The sequence below is a fragment of the Octopus sinensis genome, linkage group LG2 (genome assembly GCF_006345805.1).
Source record: "Octopus sinensis linkage group LG2, ASM634580v1, whole genome shotgun sequence".
Lineage (NCBI taxonomy): Eukaryota > Metazoa > Mollusca > Cephalopoda > Octopoda > Octopodidae > Octopus > Octopus sinensis.
Genome location: NC_042998.1, coordinates 120560245 through 120577721, shown reverse-complemented (window position 1 = coordinate 120577721; position 17477 = coordinate 120560245). Strand labels below are relative to the sequence as shown.

The window sequence follows — 17477 nt, the reverse complement described above, 5'->3', positions numbered from 1 at the left end:
AAAGTCTTAGATAAAATGAATGTTTGTTTTATTAGATGACTAGATTTCACTGAAATAATAGTAGCTGAAATGAATAGTTTAACATTAGACAGATGTAAATGAAATAAATATACAAGTTTTGAGCTTTTGATTTTTAAAAGAGATGATCAAGAACAGAAAAAAAAAATTACTAACTTTTCTTTTTAAAAATAAATTTAAATAGATAAAAAAAAAATTAGTTGCCAAAAAAGAAAAAAAAAACAAATTAATGGAAAAATAAAATTTAAAGATGAAGAGAACCAGCTCTAATTGAGCAAATTTTCAAAGGAAATTCATCTGTTTTTGTTGTTGTTTTTTTTTATATATAATTCAAACAAATAGAAGATTCCAGAGCAATGTTAATTTAGTTTCAATGATATTTTGCAACTAAATTTTAATATTTTCTTGAAAATTTTCCAAGAAACAAGGATTTTTCTTATAATAATATTTTTCTGTAGTTTGATTTGAGTAAGAGGCAGGTAGAACTAAAGCCAATCCTGGATGTAGTAATATTGCCTTGGACACCACCATCATTGCTGTTGCCGTTGTCATCATCATCAGTAGTAGCAGTGAAAGTGTCAACATAAACAAAACAGAAGAGATAACAGAACAACTACCAAAAGTCATCAGTGTGACCAGCTCCAAGAGAACTTACTGGAGGGAAGTAGTTAAACTGCTGCAGTATTAACTCCATAACCCAACTGACTTTGGACAATGCACATATGTAGTTCGTGCCAGTTGAGACTAAAGTTAGTCATTCAGGATTAAAACTATGTGAAGTTGATGAAATCCTGATGGTTTTCTTCGCTTTGTGTATATGTAAATATGTATGCATGTGAGTGTGTGTGTGTGTGTGTGTGTGTGTGTATGCATGCATGTGTTTTTTTAATCAAGTTTCTTTTTGTTATTTCTTTCTTTCTTTCGTTTTTAAAGGAAGAATAACAACTGTAGCCTGGTCTATCCAAAATTATAGGCAAAGTAGATAAATTGGCCTGTAATCCAAGAGATAGCTACAGTCTGGTGAGGTATGGCTACTGTATGAACTGTGTTACACATCCGGAAAGGCAAAGTACTTACAGCTCTTTTGTCCGTTCTTTCTGATAGGCAATTGGTGATTGAAGAGCTGTAACAACAATAATAACAAGAATTTAATGATTTTTCTCATTACAAACACAGCAGAAACAAAACAAGACAAACACTGTTGAATTAGTAAGAACAATGTTAATGATATTGCCAGAAAGTACTTAATTTGAGCTGTATCCAGTTGATATGAATTTGAAACAAGTTTACTTGAGACTTAAACCAAATGATCAGCAATATTTTTTGAAAATAACTGGAGCCAAGTAAGACCTACTGAGGGACCAGCTATTGATGTTGATAACTATACAGTCAAAAGAATAATTAAGCATATGAAGGCAGGAAAAACAGCAGGACCATCAATGATAGCTACTGAGAGGCTAAAATACTCAGCTAAGTAAGAAATGCACTTATCATTCACATAGCCAATGAGGTAATAGATGGAGGTATCATACTCAATGACTGGCATAGTAGCATCAATATCAACTGCTAGAAAGGCACTGGAGATGCTCTAGAAAGAAAGCACAGAAGCATCAATCTGATGGACTACATTGCAACAGTAAGAGAAAGAGTTATAACATAATTAATTAGGAAGAGTATTAGTTTAACCAATGCCATCTTCAATACAAGGCCACCACAGGGATTTTTTTCAGTTAAGAAGAATAAGTCACAGTAGCTAGCATTTGTTGGTTAAGAGAAACCTCTTAACAGGATACCACATTTTATAGTCTAGTAGTTGCAAAAAAATAAAACCAAAAGAAAAACTAGCTTTAGATGAATGGCTTATGAGTACCATGCACGCCGCATATAGAGATGTTGTGAATAAGGTGACAGTCAGCATTAAGATCAGGGAGAAATTTAGTGTGTAGGTGTCATATAAAAAGCATCCAGCTGTAAAAACCATACCAAAACAGGCCTTTCTGGTGCTGGTGTCATGTAAAAAGCACTCAGTTCACTCTGTAAGATAGTTGGTGATAGGAAAAGTATCATGCTGTAAAAACCATGCTAAAACAGACAGTAAAGCCTGGTGCAGTCTTCTGGTTTGCCAGCTCCTGTCAAACCATCCAACCCATGCCAGCATGGAAAATGGATGTTAAATGCTGATGATGATGATGTACATATCTATCAAGGCTCGGTTTTCAACAGTTTCCTATTTATTATAATTCTTTAAACTATAAAGGAAGAATGTAAAATCTGTTGTTTGTAGGAAGTCCTGTCTACTGGTGAGCTAAAGATGATTCTGTCAATGAATTAAAGAAGAAATTCTAACTGTGGAAATCAAACCTATGACAAAGAGGTCTCTAAGTAATCATAGCAAAGACAGATGTTTTAGCTAGTAGAATAGAAGACAGAACTCTACTGCCAATAGAGTGTGGTTATTTTCAATAAGCAGAAAAGGTAGATAGGTACTCTTTTACTAAATGTATATTATGGATGTGCAAGAGATGCAGTGAGATCACAGGTAGATTGGCAGAGGAGAAACAATTCATATGTAGCAGATGCATAAGAGTAGTTAGTTGTAAGAACAACCATGAAATGAACTCCTTCAAATGCTTAGAACACACTCTGGAAGTTGTTGATTGTTTTTGTTACCTAGGTGACCAAATTAGCAGTGGAGAGGGTGTTCCAAAACATAGTAGCCAAAGTAAGAATAGAGTAGAAAAAGTACAAAGAATTATTGCTTCAGCTGGCAACAAAGGGATTTGCTTAGCAACAGGTAAACTTCTATGATACTCATGATTGATGTGCAATGTCAAATGAGAGTGAAATGTGTACTGAATGCAGAGGATGTGCAAATGCTGGAAAGAAATGAAGCAAGCATGCTTCACTGGATGTATAAATATTAGTGTGCAAAAACAACAGAGTACAAATGAACTAAGAGAAACTTTGGGCATGAGAGGAATAAAATGTCATGTGCAAGAAAGGAAAATGTGCAGGTGCAGGCATGTGATGTATATGGAAGGTAACAGTTGGGTAAAGAAATGCCAAACAATTTAAATGGAAGAATCTCATGGAAGAGGAAGGATGAGAAAGACAAAGGGAAGTGTAGTGAAAGGTGAACCTCAAAAATGAGATGATAAAGGATCACAACAAATTATGCAAAACTGTGTTATAGAAGACCCATCTAACCCTTGCAAGTGAAGAAAAGTAGAAGTGATGATCATGATGATAGATACACACAAAAAAAGCTGATCAAAGATTATACATGATATAATCAAGCTAATATGGACAGAAAAAGGTGACCAGTTTATTTAAGTAATTATCATAGCCTCATGGTAACAATAAAAATTATACATAGATCTAGTAGGATATCATTATATTTAAATGCCACTTTAACATTTATGACAAAAACTAAACAAAATCCCATAAAAGAAATTATTTGCAGATTTATTTAAAAATAATTTTGGCATTATAATTTCCAGAGAAAGAACTTATGTGTGCAACAACAGGTGCATTGGGATTTCAACCCAGCTGGACCTGATGAGAGCCTTGTGCTGTTAGTCCAAGCTTTTTTCTAGAGGCTAACTATCCCTAGATTGAAGTCATGTTTTCTCTTTCACTGGGAATTAGAACTCCAAAATTGTTTTAGAGCATGTCTAGAAACATATTCTTAAACAGAGACAATATATAACTCATACAATAGTTACATCGGCCTAAAAATAATAAGCAAAAATAAATTGAAGGACACCAACCAACACAAGACAAACACTACTCTCTACTGATTTATGGAAATACTAGAGATTAGTTGAAAATAAAACTATGACACAATTACATCATCTGTGTCAATGAACAAAAGTGAACAAAACTACACAAATAAGAATGAACAATGTTAAGTAAACAAGTGAACAATATCAAGAAAACAGTAGTTGTCATGTCATTCTTAAACATAAAGTAAGTCTATTGTTTTTCCCAATAGCAATTTTCAGAAAGACTTCAAATTTCTTACATTGACACAAGGCCTTACAGTTATAAGGGATGAAATATTCATGCCTTTCCCAATATTATAATTAATATATTGAAGGGAAATGGCAACAACTAAGAATCAAATTTGCTGAGGACTCTCAGCAAAGTTCTTTTAAAATTTTTTTCATAGAATAAGACATTTTAAAGGTAGGAAAATAAAAAGAAAATTACAAAAAGAGACTTGCTCAAATGAGCCAAATAAAATGAACTTCCTCAGTAAAATACAGCAATAGTATGAAGTCAAAAAGAAAAAAAAAAAAAGCAAGGCACATCTCTTTGGGGTTTCAAAATCTCTATTTTGTTCAGTACTTAGCAACTTTAATCTATTTAGAACATAAAAAAAAAACAGAACACAATAAAAAAATCCAACATAAGGGAAAACTCCTGGAAATTCCATTCTCTAATAGAGGTACAGAAACATACAATACGTGTGCAAAATAAGACAATTATTGCAACCTTTGTAACACTTGACTTCATCATACAAGACTGGACACAAATATTTATGACCTCTAACTAGAGTCAAACAATACAATTTGGTTTCAAATAAAATTGTGCAATATCCACAAAATAAAAGGTGCTTGTTCTGATATCAAAATAGGGAAGGTGTGTGACAAATGTTCACATGTGGACATTGGGCAGTGCTTTTATTACCCAGATTAGTTATTTGAACGGTCAGCCGGATGGTGTGAGTTTGATGTTGGCACCAGAGTGAGAGACCATGACTTGTTCTGAAGAAAGAGAGTCTATAAAAAATAAACTGACCCAGCTATGTACTTCAATAATTTTGATTTTATGAAGGATATAAAAATAATAATAATAAAAAATATGGCTTATGTACACATAAGAGATGAATATCACCAATTGCAGTCCAAATAATCATCAGAAAATATTTGATAATGCCAACCATATTTCAATGAACTTGGAAGAAGCACACACACGCACACACACACACACAGACACACACACATACACATGCACAATGTTTGCTATAATGTATATGATGTAGGAAATTAAAATAATTTGAATAATTCAAAATTTGAATATTTTATAAACAATAAGAGAGCAGTCTTCAGAGTTAATGGCTTTTTGCTGCTAAAAAGATTTTTTTCAATGAATAGATCCATCGAATCTTACTAAAGATAAATTATTGAAACATTGAACACGAAATATAGAAAAATGAGATATGAGGTTCTTTCAGTAAAATTTTTATATTTATAGTACTAATAATAGTTTCAAATTCTAGCACAAGGCCAGCAATTTCAGGGTAGGAGCTAAGTCAATTACAACAACCCCAGTTGTTGTAATACTTATTTTACTGATCCCCCCAACTTCACCCCAATAGGATGAAAGGCAAAGTTGACCTGGCTAAATTTGAACTCTGTGTGTAGAGACAAACAAAATGCCATGAAGTATTTTGCCTTGTGTGCTAATGATTCTGTTAGCTCACTGCCTTTATAGTACTAATATTAGTATATGTTACTTCAATATGGAACACATCCAAATATAGAATTTACTAACTTAATCTTGAATGTTAATTAATTTCTTTACAACATGTAAAGAAATTAGGCAACAGAATAAAAAATATATATAACAAAAAGCACAATGTGGATGATACATATACTCTCCTGTGTTCATTTATCTATCAGCATAAATTTGATATGCTTACAGGAAGTAACCAATATCTATGGGAAGTTAGATTATTGTTGGGGATAAATACAAGTCTGAAAGTTGTAAATCAGCAAACTGTATGATACATACCTCGTAGGAAATCGCCCTGCATATCTAATATAGAACGGATTTGAGCAATCCACTCATCTCTGATTTCTTCTGTAGGTGCTTGAATAATATATTTCATATTACTATCAGGTGTTCTATCGATAAGAATAAATTTTAAATCATCTCCTTCTGCATTTTCATTCATAGACATTTTATTAACCTGGAAATACATAAAATAATTTGGATAAATTATTACTGTAAATAACATAACAATCATCTCTAACATAAGCACAAGGTCAGAAATGTGAGAGGAGGGGTTAGTGTTTAAAGTGACCTCAGTACTTGACTGATACTTTATTTTAGTGATTCCTGAAGGATGAAAAACAAAATCGAAGGTACAAGGTTATGGATTTCAAGGACGGCTATGGTTGATTATATCAAGCTTAATACTTGACTGATAAATATTTTAATGACCCTGAAAGTTAAAAGGCAAAACTGACTTTGGTATGGTTTGAATTCAGAATGTAAATACATCAAACTAAATACTGCTCTGTTGATTCTGATAACCTACCCACTGTAAATAGGAATTTCTTTATGATTGAGCTAAAAGTAACAAAATAAGGGGACAGTACAGGGATGGATTATAAAATTAGTTGGGTTTATACTGGGACTATATGAAATGAAGTGGTGGTATACACAGTATACAAAATATAGCAATGTCCCATTAGGAAGACAGCCACTTGAGAATCAATCAAAGACTTCCACAAATCCAAGATTACTTTGACTACAAAAGGAAAATGCTCTTTCTTGTTGGCCTGTGCTTGCCGTTCTCACCTATCTTTCAAGAAATTTACTACAGGGTAGCACTTTCCACTCAAAGTGCAATTTAAAAACATCAATTAGCTGAAGAGGAAAGCATTTGTTTTCACAATTTACTGTAATGTCCACCAAACAAAGGAAAACTTGCTGACCAAATGAAGACTAAATGTTGGTTGATAGCCAGCTCTGCCCAACAACATGACAACAGCTGTTTGACATAAATGAATGTAATGTCCCAAACAACTTGTTTTGTTTGGTGGCAAAAGGACAGTGGTTTGAGAGATATTGCTGCACACTAGCTTCATAGTGTAAAATAGATGAGATACATTTCCCTCTGGCTAAAGTGTTAAACTATCACAGCTAACCTGATTGCTATCCCTACCAACAGTTAAGGTGGACTGAAGGAAGTGTTCTGTTTAGAAACAGTGGAGCACCAGTAGGTAGTTCAATATTTTATCTGCCCAACCATTGCTATCAATAATGATTCATGGGAAATTATTGTATTATTACTTTAGCCAGTCTGAGTGTGCATGTGCGTGCAAGTGTTAGTAAACAAAAATCATCACTAACATATAGATGCTTTCATGTGGCAAACTGGTCACCACAATTTCATAACCATAGAAATATTCAAAGAAATGCAACCACAGTATTACAGAAAATAATACAGTCATGTGTACAAAAAATGAGTGACTAATTGTCTTCAGTAAAACCACCACATACATTACACTGAGAGGAAACTAATGTACTTCAGTCATACTGATAGGTATGTGACACAGCAAATAGAAAGCCAGGAATGACTAATCTACAATAATACAACCACACGTGTAACATAGTAATAGAAAATAAAGAGTAACTAATCAACTCTAAGAGTATAACTATTGAATGAGTGTATAATCAGTTGGATGGATGGGTGCATAATTATCAAATGGATATATAACTATTATAGATACTAAGTTTTCTGCAAAAAGAGTTAAATGTGCTGTCTCTGTTAGCTCATTTACCCAGTTTGTTAGTCATACATAGTGTTTATTAATTTCTCTATTTGTTAATTACACCAGATGTGCACCAAACAAATGGTGCCATGTTCCCTACTTTAAAATGTCACACTTCAAGTACCATCTCAGTTAATGTCAGATGAAAAGAGCAGCTTTGTAAATTTTACATGTTGTTGGTGCTTTGTGTGTGTGTCTAAGAGTGAGAGAAGGGGGGAAGGAGGGAGACAGAGAGAGGGGGAAGGAGCAGTAAGGAGAGCGAAAGAAACAGTTGGAAAAGAGAGAGAGCAGAGACTAGTTATATGATTAGGAACTAAGGTCTTAATCACCACAATGATACACAGATATAGTTCTGTCATGTAAACATTAGCTATGATAAAGAGTGGCTGTTACTTCTAGTTAAATATCTGGAATATAGTCATTTCTTGATCTGCTAGAAGTAGCAGTTAAATCTCCCTTAAATTGTATCCTACTGCCTTAAAAAAAGAGACACATTGGTTAATGTAGTTCCAGATAAACTGTCAGATTAATGGATGGGATGGTCATGGTTGGAATACCTTTAGTCATAGATCTGTTTGATCAATGCCGAACTTGGACTTCAACAAACGTTAAAAAAAGTAAAAGAAAGGGTGACAACACAGGTAGAATAATAACTGATATAACCTTACCGTTACACTGTTTTTATAAATATAATTGGCATCAGAAAAACTGCCCCTTTTCTTGTCCTCAATCACTTCACTAAAAATTATGATCTGTTCAAAAAGAAACACTCGTCTTTCTCTAAATTTGGAGTGACTACCTTCTGTGACTTCACCAACCAGCAGGGTTTCCTGTGAAGAGACAAATAGAACAAACTTAAGTAATACTGAACAAAGGTAGTCATCTATTTAATCAGTAAAGAAATTGAAAGATAAGTGAATTAATGAACAAATGTATGAATTAATAAGGAAATTATGTAAAGTTAACACGGTCCAGTCAAGAAATAATTTAAGACATGATGACCAATAATATCTGAACTTTTGAGGTGAGTCTGTCAAGTTATATATTCTCTGGTTGAAACATAATGAATTAGTTGCATTGCAAATAATGAAATTAGTACTAAGGAGAATATCCAAGGTATGAACAATGGAATGTGAATAATCTACTGCTTTGGATTTGAAAGAATTCAGTTCCAAATTCTGTGAGGATTTTCAAAAGCAACAAGCACTTGAAGAAGGTCAAAGGTGACAACAGCTGAAAGGTTGTGACTATTACAACCAAGTTGAGGACACTAGTCCAAATATATCAGTGTATGATAAGAGCAAAGAAAATGGATATACTCAAAATCAGTTTATAACATTATTTCGTGAAAGAAGTTTAAGAAATAAATTATAAATATATTTAAAAAGTTAACTAGCTGTGACAATGTAATTAGATAATCATTGATACATAAAATGTAAGGGAACATAATTTGTTGTCTACTCCATTTTACAAAGTCATTATATTATTTTGATGCTCACTACTATTTATTAACAAGTCAACAACAGTGCCTTTGTGTAGTTGCTCAACCTGCTAGAAACAGCAGCCAAATCCACCCCACATCCTCATAATTTTCCATATTAAAAATAGGAAATGCTGAATAATGTAATTTTTGGTGCATTGTGCCTGGGGAAAAGATGGGATGGTCACTGTTTGGGGTGTTTTTGATCAAGTTCAGCTTTAACAGTGGTAAAATGGGATGAACAATAACTATTTATCAACAGGACAAACCACTTCAACTAACTGTAAATGAACACCATGAAGAGATACAGTTCCCTTTTTATTAGTAATTTGCTGTTTGCAATACTCAGATCAAAAACTTCCTCTGCAGAAATTCTTCAATGAAGTAACAATTTATCCAGAGGAAGAAATCACTTTGAATGAATGCTACAAAATTGGCAATAATCTGCAGTAAATTCTAACATCTGGCAACAAAAGAAATGGACAAAGAATAAAGAAAGGAACAGAAAAGTGAGAAAAAAAAAAACACTCACCTGAAGTAATAACTTTCCTTGTGCAGTTAATTTACCCTGTATCAAAGACAAGAGCATAGTATATTTAGGTTTATTAATTATGCCTAACTATCTCAAACTATCACATCATCTCATTAACAACAGTTTACTGATTTTTTTTTTACTGTTTTATAAACATTTTAATAGGTTGCTATAGCTAATTTGATGGAACAATTGTTTTAAATGCTAGATGGACGCTATTTCTACTGATAGTCAAATGAGAAGTAAGAGAAGAACCTGATCTATTTTATGTAAGCAAACTGGAGCAAACAGACTTAGAGAGTGTCTTGATAGGGATGCATTAAATTGATAGCAATAAGATTTGAAATTATGACCAGGTGTCAGTAGTTCAGCACCACAACATTTCATCAACTGTGCCTTTACTGATGGGAGAAAAAATTCCTATGAAAGCTTTCTTACTTTCCATCATCCACAAATTTATAGAAAGAATTAATATGAAATAATTAGGAGGAGAATAAAGAAATCTTTCAGGTTTTGAGATAAATTCCACTCCTGTGAAAAGTTGCTTCAATCATTGGAAAGATAAAAACAGTAAATATTAAAGTGATGAAGACAGAAACTTACATCAAACCCTTGTAGGCGGCCAACCTGCATCATATCATTTGCAGCTTTTGGTACAACACACATCACAGTCACAGCCTTCTGTATGTCAGCAGTATCCAAACCAGCTTTCTGAGTATGTGTTAAAATATCCTGTTGGAAAGAAATTTTGTAGAATAATTTTACATTCAATGAAGATTCCCCACAAAACAAGACAGAGTTATCTTTACCAGATTCCCGAAAAAGAATTTAAAAAATGAAGCCAGTTATCAATGATTAAAACTGGATAAAGGTTCTAGAAAATCTAGTTATATCAATATGTTATCTTGTTTAACATAGTCCCTTTAATTGAATCGCTTTTCTCCATTAACTTAACACAATAAACAAATTAGACAATATTATATCTTCTATCAAAAATTTGTGAAATATTTAACAGATCTTTACAGATTATAAAACAATGAAATTCAGAAGATATTTTCAACAAACCTTTAATAAAAGCTGATATTTCATAATTCTTTGAACAGGTTTGATAAGCAGGTCTTGAAGCTGAAGTCGATGACCTAATTTTTGTCTGATGTCCTAGAAGTATTGAAAAGAATTGGTCAATTATCACAAAAATAGAAATTAGTCAAACTGGAAAATTCAGTTTATAAATAGAAAATTATTATTTCTAGACCTTTGAACAAGAGACATTCAGTAACAGAACTCTAGAGTAAAGATTTGTGCATCGTATAGCCAGCTGGAGATGATTTTCCTGGGACTAAATAACAGTAACAATCATCTGGCAAATAATCTTTACTCAGTTTATTAAGTTACACAAAATTCATCTTCACTATTAAAACCCTTTTTAGTACAGGATAACTGATACTGCCTTTGTTTCTATGATACAAACTCTTGTTTTAATGCAATAAAATTTAAGAGAATATTTAATACTTTTTGCTCATCTTCCTTCTTTACACTGTTTTTATATCTTACTTTCATATACAGTCACACAGATACACACTCTCTTTCCTCAAAACACACTGTCGTGGCAAAGTGCTATCTATGATCAATAATTATTTTATGTACAGAAGTGGACAAAATGATTTCCCCCTTTCCTGCCTTCTTCTCCACCAAATTATAATCACAGTTAACAAATAATCTTAATGTCAATAATAATAATATGTTGTTACTATAATAATATAATAAAGTGAAAATATGAAAAAATTTTTACCTCAAAAAATGAATCTATATATTCTGCAACTAAAAAATCAGATTTTGGTTTGTTTTCACAATATTTTACATACATATACAACCGTCTTTCCTGAAATATAAAATAAGAATTTATAGATATAGTCTGAAAGAATTGCTTTAAAATTATTAAAAATTTTAATATTTCAAGCCTTGATTTTGTAGGTTAAAATAAACTTAAGAATATACAGACCGATGACAAAACATTGTATATTATATAGATCAAATGATGCACTATATACAATATTTAGATCGAAAGACATACTATATAATATGTTTTGGTGTCAATCTGTTGAAAACAGTTGCTTGGAAAAACAATTATTTGAACTGATAATTGCTTGAATCAATAATTAATTTAATTATAGCAAATATTTGAAATACGGAAAATAAGTTCTAGGAAAAAAAGTTTTAGCGTCACACTTTATTTACATATTTTTACAGTCTCTTCACAGCCTTTATTATATTCAACATCATCATTGTTTAACGTCCGCTTTCCATGCTAGCATGGGTTGGATGATTTGACTGGTGAAACAGATGGCTACACCACGCTCTAATCTTGATCTGACAGGGTTTCTACAGCTGGATGCCCTTCCTAACACCAACCACTCTGAGAGTGTAGTGGTTGCTTTTACATGCCACTAGCACGAGGGCCAGTCAGGCGGTACTGGCAACAGCCACGCTCAAATGGTGTTTTTTACGTGCTACCTGCACAGGAGCCAGTCCAGCGGCACTGGCAACGACCTCGCTCAAATGTTTTTTCATGTGCCACCGGCACAAGAGCCAGTAAGGTGACGCTGGTAACGATCAAGCTCGAACGGTGCTTTTTACGTACCACTGGCATGGAAGTCAGTTAGCCTCTCTGGCAATGATCACGCTCGGATGGTGCTCTTAGCACTCCACTAAACCAACTATTGTTGGCTTAAAATCTATGGTAACTGAATTAATATATAAACATGATGATGATTTTTACTGTACACAGAAATTAGTAGGACTATTGGGGATTTGCTGTTGCTGTGCTTGAGAAAACACATCCATCTCAATGCAAATGAGATCCTACAGCATTGTTTATCTCTATATACTTACTGGGCCCCCCTCCTGTACCCCTTCAAGTCTTTCCTCACCTCTCATCTTCCCAACACTCATCCCTCCGCTCTTCTAGCTATGGCACAATTCAGGTGTATATGTATCACATGAGAGCAGAATCCGCACATCACTCAACAATAATAAAATTGGCAGAAATAGATTATGTAAGAGAAATATTACATGGCTTAAATCTGTTTTGGAATTAATGCAGTTTTGGATATTTCTGGAATCTTAAGGCTTTGGAAGGTTAAACATCAATCATCCCTCACCATATCATGGTTCACCTATCACCCACTTGGTACATCGGGATTTCTCTGGCTAATATATGTAAATTTATTTTGCGGACTCCTCAGTATATCTGGATTTCTCCAGCCGATTCTTGTGTTGCTCCAGCTCTACCACAAGTGATTCCATATAAAATGTTCTCACCACCTTAATAGTTCCAGCTTAAAAATTTTTCTTGAATAGCTAATTTTTTAAATTCTTTAACTAATAATTTTATTTAATTTCAGATCTAATTCATCTAATAATATCAAACCATAATTCTAGTGGTAGCCTTACAACTGTATTCTGTACTGTTATTCTAATTAGTTGTTTTCATCCTTTTAAATCTTATCTGTTCTGATTTTCTCTTTATATTTTTCCTCCTCCTATTAATGGTACTTCCTAGAATATATTAGTAAACTCTCACCTCTTTCAACTTCTCCATCATATTTTCTTAGTCTACTTATCTCTCCACTAGTATACATGCATACAATAAATTTTTAGTTCCCTAAATATGGCAGTTTACAATAGCTCCAATGAATGGGGACTAAGATGATACTTTGTCTTCATAGTTGCTCCATTTGGGTGTCTTCCTGATAGTGTGATAACTTACTATTTAATTCATTACTATGATCTTATAAGTACCTTGTTTTCCCATATTTGTTTAACCAATATCAGCTACATATGTTACACCAAGACTGACAGAGACGGTTGGTGGAAAATTTCATTTAATATTATATGGGTTTACATAACTCTTTTCATTTGTATAATCTAATGTGTTCATTGATGTAAAATTTCCACTAAATAGCAAAACAACTGTAACTGATTAATAACTGCATTACTCTCATCTGCATTCTTCTAGAAATATCAAACAATATACACCAGATATAGAGATACAACTAAAACACTTGATACAATATAAAATCGTAATTAAACAGTTCATTCAATACTTCTTGGTTTAGTAAAGTGTTCCAGTTTATTAGACTCTTCTTACCTACTAAAGTGATCACGTATCTTGTGAAATGAATACAGCAGTATATAATAATGCTTACTATGTAATGTTGACATGTATGAATGTATACCTCCGCAGGTACAAATTAAAATAAACTCAAAGCATGTTAATCTTGAAACAAATTAGAATAACCTTGAAGCAAACTAAAATTACCACTGAGCAAATTAAACAGCAGATAATGAGATAAAACAACAGATGTCTATATCTTAAATTGTTAGGTCTTATGCTGTTTTGTTTCAAGCTTGAATTCATTTCATCATTTGACTTAGGTTTACAATGCTGTGTTTATTTACAGATGCTGAAAGCCAGTCTCAGAGCAAGATAGCTTATCTCAAGTTACAAGTACTGTGTCAAACAGGGAAGCAAGTAGGTGTGGGGCGTACAAGAAGTTTGTACTTGAAACTTGTATGCATGTACTGTCTGCCACTGAATGAGAAGACTAGGACTCTATTGCTATTGTACATGGTTTTTAAGAAGACAATAGCATATAGTTGGGTAAGCAGAGACTGTGTACCACATTTGTATTGCAGAGCTGTCCATAACAAAGTCCAGAAGATTGAACATGAAAATACTGAGTCACTTGAGCGATTTAAATGAATGCCAACAATTAGCATTTACATTCAATATAAGGACTGACTGCATCCCAACAAACTATACAGTAAGACATATTGACTGAAGAATGATTTCACTGTAACAGTTGTATTTGTGATAACAGTAGCTGTGTTATGTATTTCCAAAATAGATTATTCTCATGAAAGTTTAAAATTGAACTGTAATTTATTACTCATTAGATAAAGGCATCAAAGTGGGGTGCCATTTTAATTTACTTCAAGCTTATTTTAATTTACTTTGAGCTTAATTAAACTTGCTTTAAGTGTATTTAATTTGTACTTGGAAAAGTGTAATACAATAATATCCAGTATTGTTTACTATGTACTGTTAATAAATAGTAACCTTTCATGATGCACTGTTGGTAGATATTAGAATAGTGTATAGTATTATTAACTTGTCTACTGTAACTAGTAACTAGCACAGTAGTATAATGGTATACAGTAACATTTACTTCTGTACTGTTGGTAGAAACTAGCACAATAGTATAAAGTTTACTGAAACACTGTTGATAGGTAACTAGAAAAAGTATCTTTCAAATATAGATAACTTATTACCATATTAATTACTAGTAACTGTGAATTAGTAACAAAGAGTTAAAGATACTCACATATCTTACAAACACAGATCCTAGCTTATCAGGTTCTTCTATACATTTTTCTAATTCAGGTTGAAATATTCTGAAAAGAAAAATATATAGATAAAAAAATAACACAATGGATAAACAATATAAAAAAGAAGACTGATGAAACTAATGAAAGAAAGAAAGAGAGAGAGAGAGAGAGAGAGAGAGAGAGAGAGAGAGAGAGAGAGAGAGAGAGAGAGAGAGAGAGAGAGAGAGAGAGAGAGAGAGAGAGAGAGAGAGAGAGAGAGAGAGAGAGAGAGAGAGAGAGAGAGAGAGAGAGAGAGAGAGAGAGAGAGAGAGAGAGAGTCTGTGTTTATATTGACATATGCCAGCTCAATAAAGTTCACAAGCAGGAATATTTATTGTGTTGCAAGGATCTGAAAATTGCATGTTGTTATTTAGCCACAGGTAAGCTTTGATCATGCAGAAATATAATGAAGGATATTCCAAATGTTGACCATTCTATCTTTTTCCTAAGCACACATTATCCATTGTGTTCTCGTTTTTCTAAGATAATAAAGTGTGACCTGAGGATTTGCCTGCTATTTCTAGTAGGTCAAGCAGCTCCACAGAGACTTCACCTTACTGAGAGTTCTATTGTTTCAGTTAGTGACGCTTTGCTATTTTCCAGAGAAGAGATCTGCTACAAAAGTTAGAATTCTACTTCACCTCATCTTACACTACTTGACATTTTAATCACTTTATTAACATTAATTTTGCATGTGAATATTTGGTGGCATCTGGATTATCCAACCCCTATCCTGGTGCATTAACAACAATGTATGTGTGTGTGTGTCAGTGTGTATATATATATATATAAAAGAGAGAGAGAGAGATGTGGCTATCAAACAACTCCCTTCTCCAAAATAGTACTGTGGCAGTCAAATACAGTCAACCCACTCTATGAAGGGTAGCCATGGCATATGTGCAGGGGAGGTGGGTGCTGGCAAATAAACCGGGTAATAGTTGTTGACACACTTGCAGCAGCAATATGATATGTAATAATTATTTCCAAAGAATAAATTAGCAAGCAATTTAGAGTTTGCTCATATGAATGAGTTATATGAGTTGGAGTATCATTACTTACATAACTAACTGCAAATTTCAACACTCCATAAATTACTATACTCTGGTGCAGTACTGAGTACATTTCATTTGTAAATTCACACACACTTGTAAGTATGTGTGAGAATGTACTTGCAAGTGTATGGATGTGAATGAGTGTGGGTATGAATTTGAGAGTGATTAAGTGAATGTAAGTGTGTGTGTGTGTGTATGAGAGAGAATATGTGTGGATGTGTGTGTGTATCAATCTATGAATGTGTGAGTGTGCATATGTGAACGTTTGTGTAGTTAAACATCAGTTTGAGAGAGGATCTAAAGATAACATGATACTTACTCTCGATGCCAATCATATATCTGATGAATATTACCAAATATTATCTTATCTTTTCCTTCCATGCCGTCTCTCAATGGATTCTCTTTAAGGTAGCCCATGTAGCCCTGAATACAACAGAAATTTATTACATAAAACTGCCATATTGGAATACAAACATGATGATGATGACGATAAGGATAATGATAGCAATAGAGATGAAATAATATGCAATGAAAGTATGTTCAGAAAATCTGACAAACTGAATAGTTTACAACAAAAGATAAACAATATAGGATAAGTCACAAACCAAATGACAGAGTTCCTATGTAAGTCATTGATACCATATAAAGTTGCAGCTAGACCTTCCCCAACAAACTATTTGACTAGCTAACCGAAAACCTGTAAGCACCAAGGCCATTTTCAATAATTTACCAATATATATATGTCACCACACTCATGCCAGTAACACATAAAAAGCACCCAGCATACTCTGTAAAGTGGTTGGCGTTAGGAAGGACATCTAGCCATAGAAACCATGCCAAAACAGACAACTGGAGCTTGGACAGCTCTCCAGCTCCTTTCAAACCATCCAATCCATGCCAGCATGGAAAACATGTTAAACGATAATGATATATATATATATATATATATATATATATATACATACACACACACATATGTAACTGACAGTACACATACTATATATATATATATATATATATATATATATATATATGTTTGTGTGTGCATGTGTGTGTTTATATATAAACTGGATCAGTTACAATGATGAGGGTTCAATTGTTGGATCAATTATATTACATGTATATCAACAGCCCTACTGCTTTGGCTATTCACTTACATGTCAATACAATGACTTGCATCAGGATTTACCTGGTGCTCAACAACAACCTTAAGGCCAGACATAGTGATATAACAATGACAAATTTTCCAATACCTATAGTTGCTTTACCCAGATGTATATCTACCAGAATGTTCTACAGTCAAAAATGTGCATCTATTTAATACAGGATGTTAACTAATTGTATATAGTTACCATCTCAAATGACAGTTATACACACATACAATCTCTCTATGTACA

General features: G+C 33.1%; 1 protein-coding gene across 11 annotated transcripts in view; it reads right to left on the bottom strand.

Annotated features, from left to right (window-relative positions):
* Positions 1-17477, bottom strand: part of LOC115231823 (kalirin) — a 567567-nt gene that overhangs the window by 102518 nt on the left and 447572 nt on the right. For all 11 annotated transcript variants that reach the window (XR_004997260.1, XM_029801773.2, XM_029801756.2 and 8 more), the window contains 9 exons: positions 16400-16503; positions 14986-15055; positions 11391-11480; positions 10664-10756; positions 10202-10330; positions 9599-9634; positions 8255-8416; positions 5818-5995; positions 1096-1141 (listed from right to left, as the gene is read on the bottom strand). Coding sequence is in view for 10 of the 11 variants with exons in the window: in XM_029801773.2 (XP_029657633.1) it covers positions 1096-1141; positions 5818-5995; positions 8255-8416; positions 9599-9634; positions 10202-10330; positions 10664-10756; positions 11391-11480; positions 14986-15055; positions 16400-16503 (908 nt within the window). In the remaining variant the exon portion in view is untranslated. The remainder of the gene's footprint in view (positions 1-1095; positions 1142-5817; positions 5996-8254; positions 8417-9598; positions 9635-10201; positions 10331-10663; positions 10757-11390; positions 11481-14985; positions 15056-16399; positions 16504-17477) is intronic.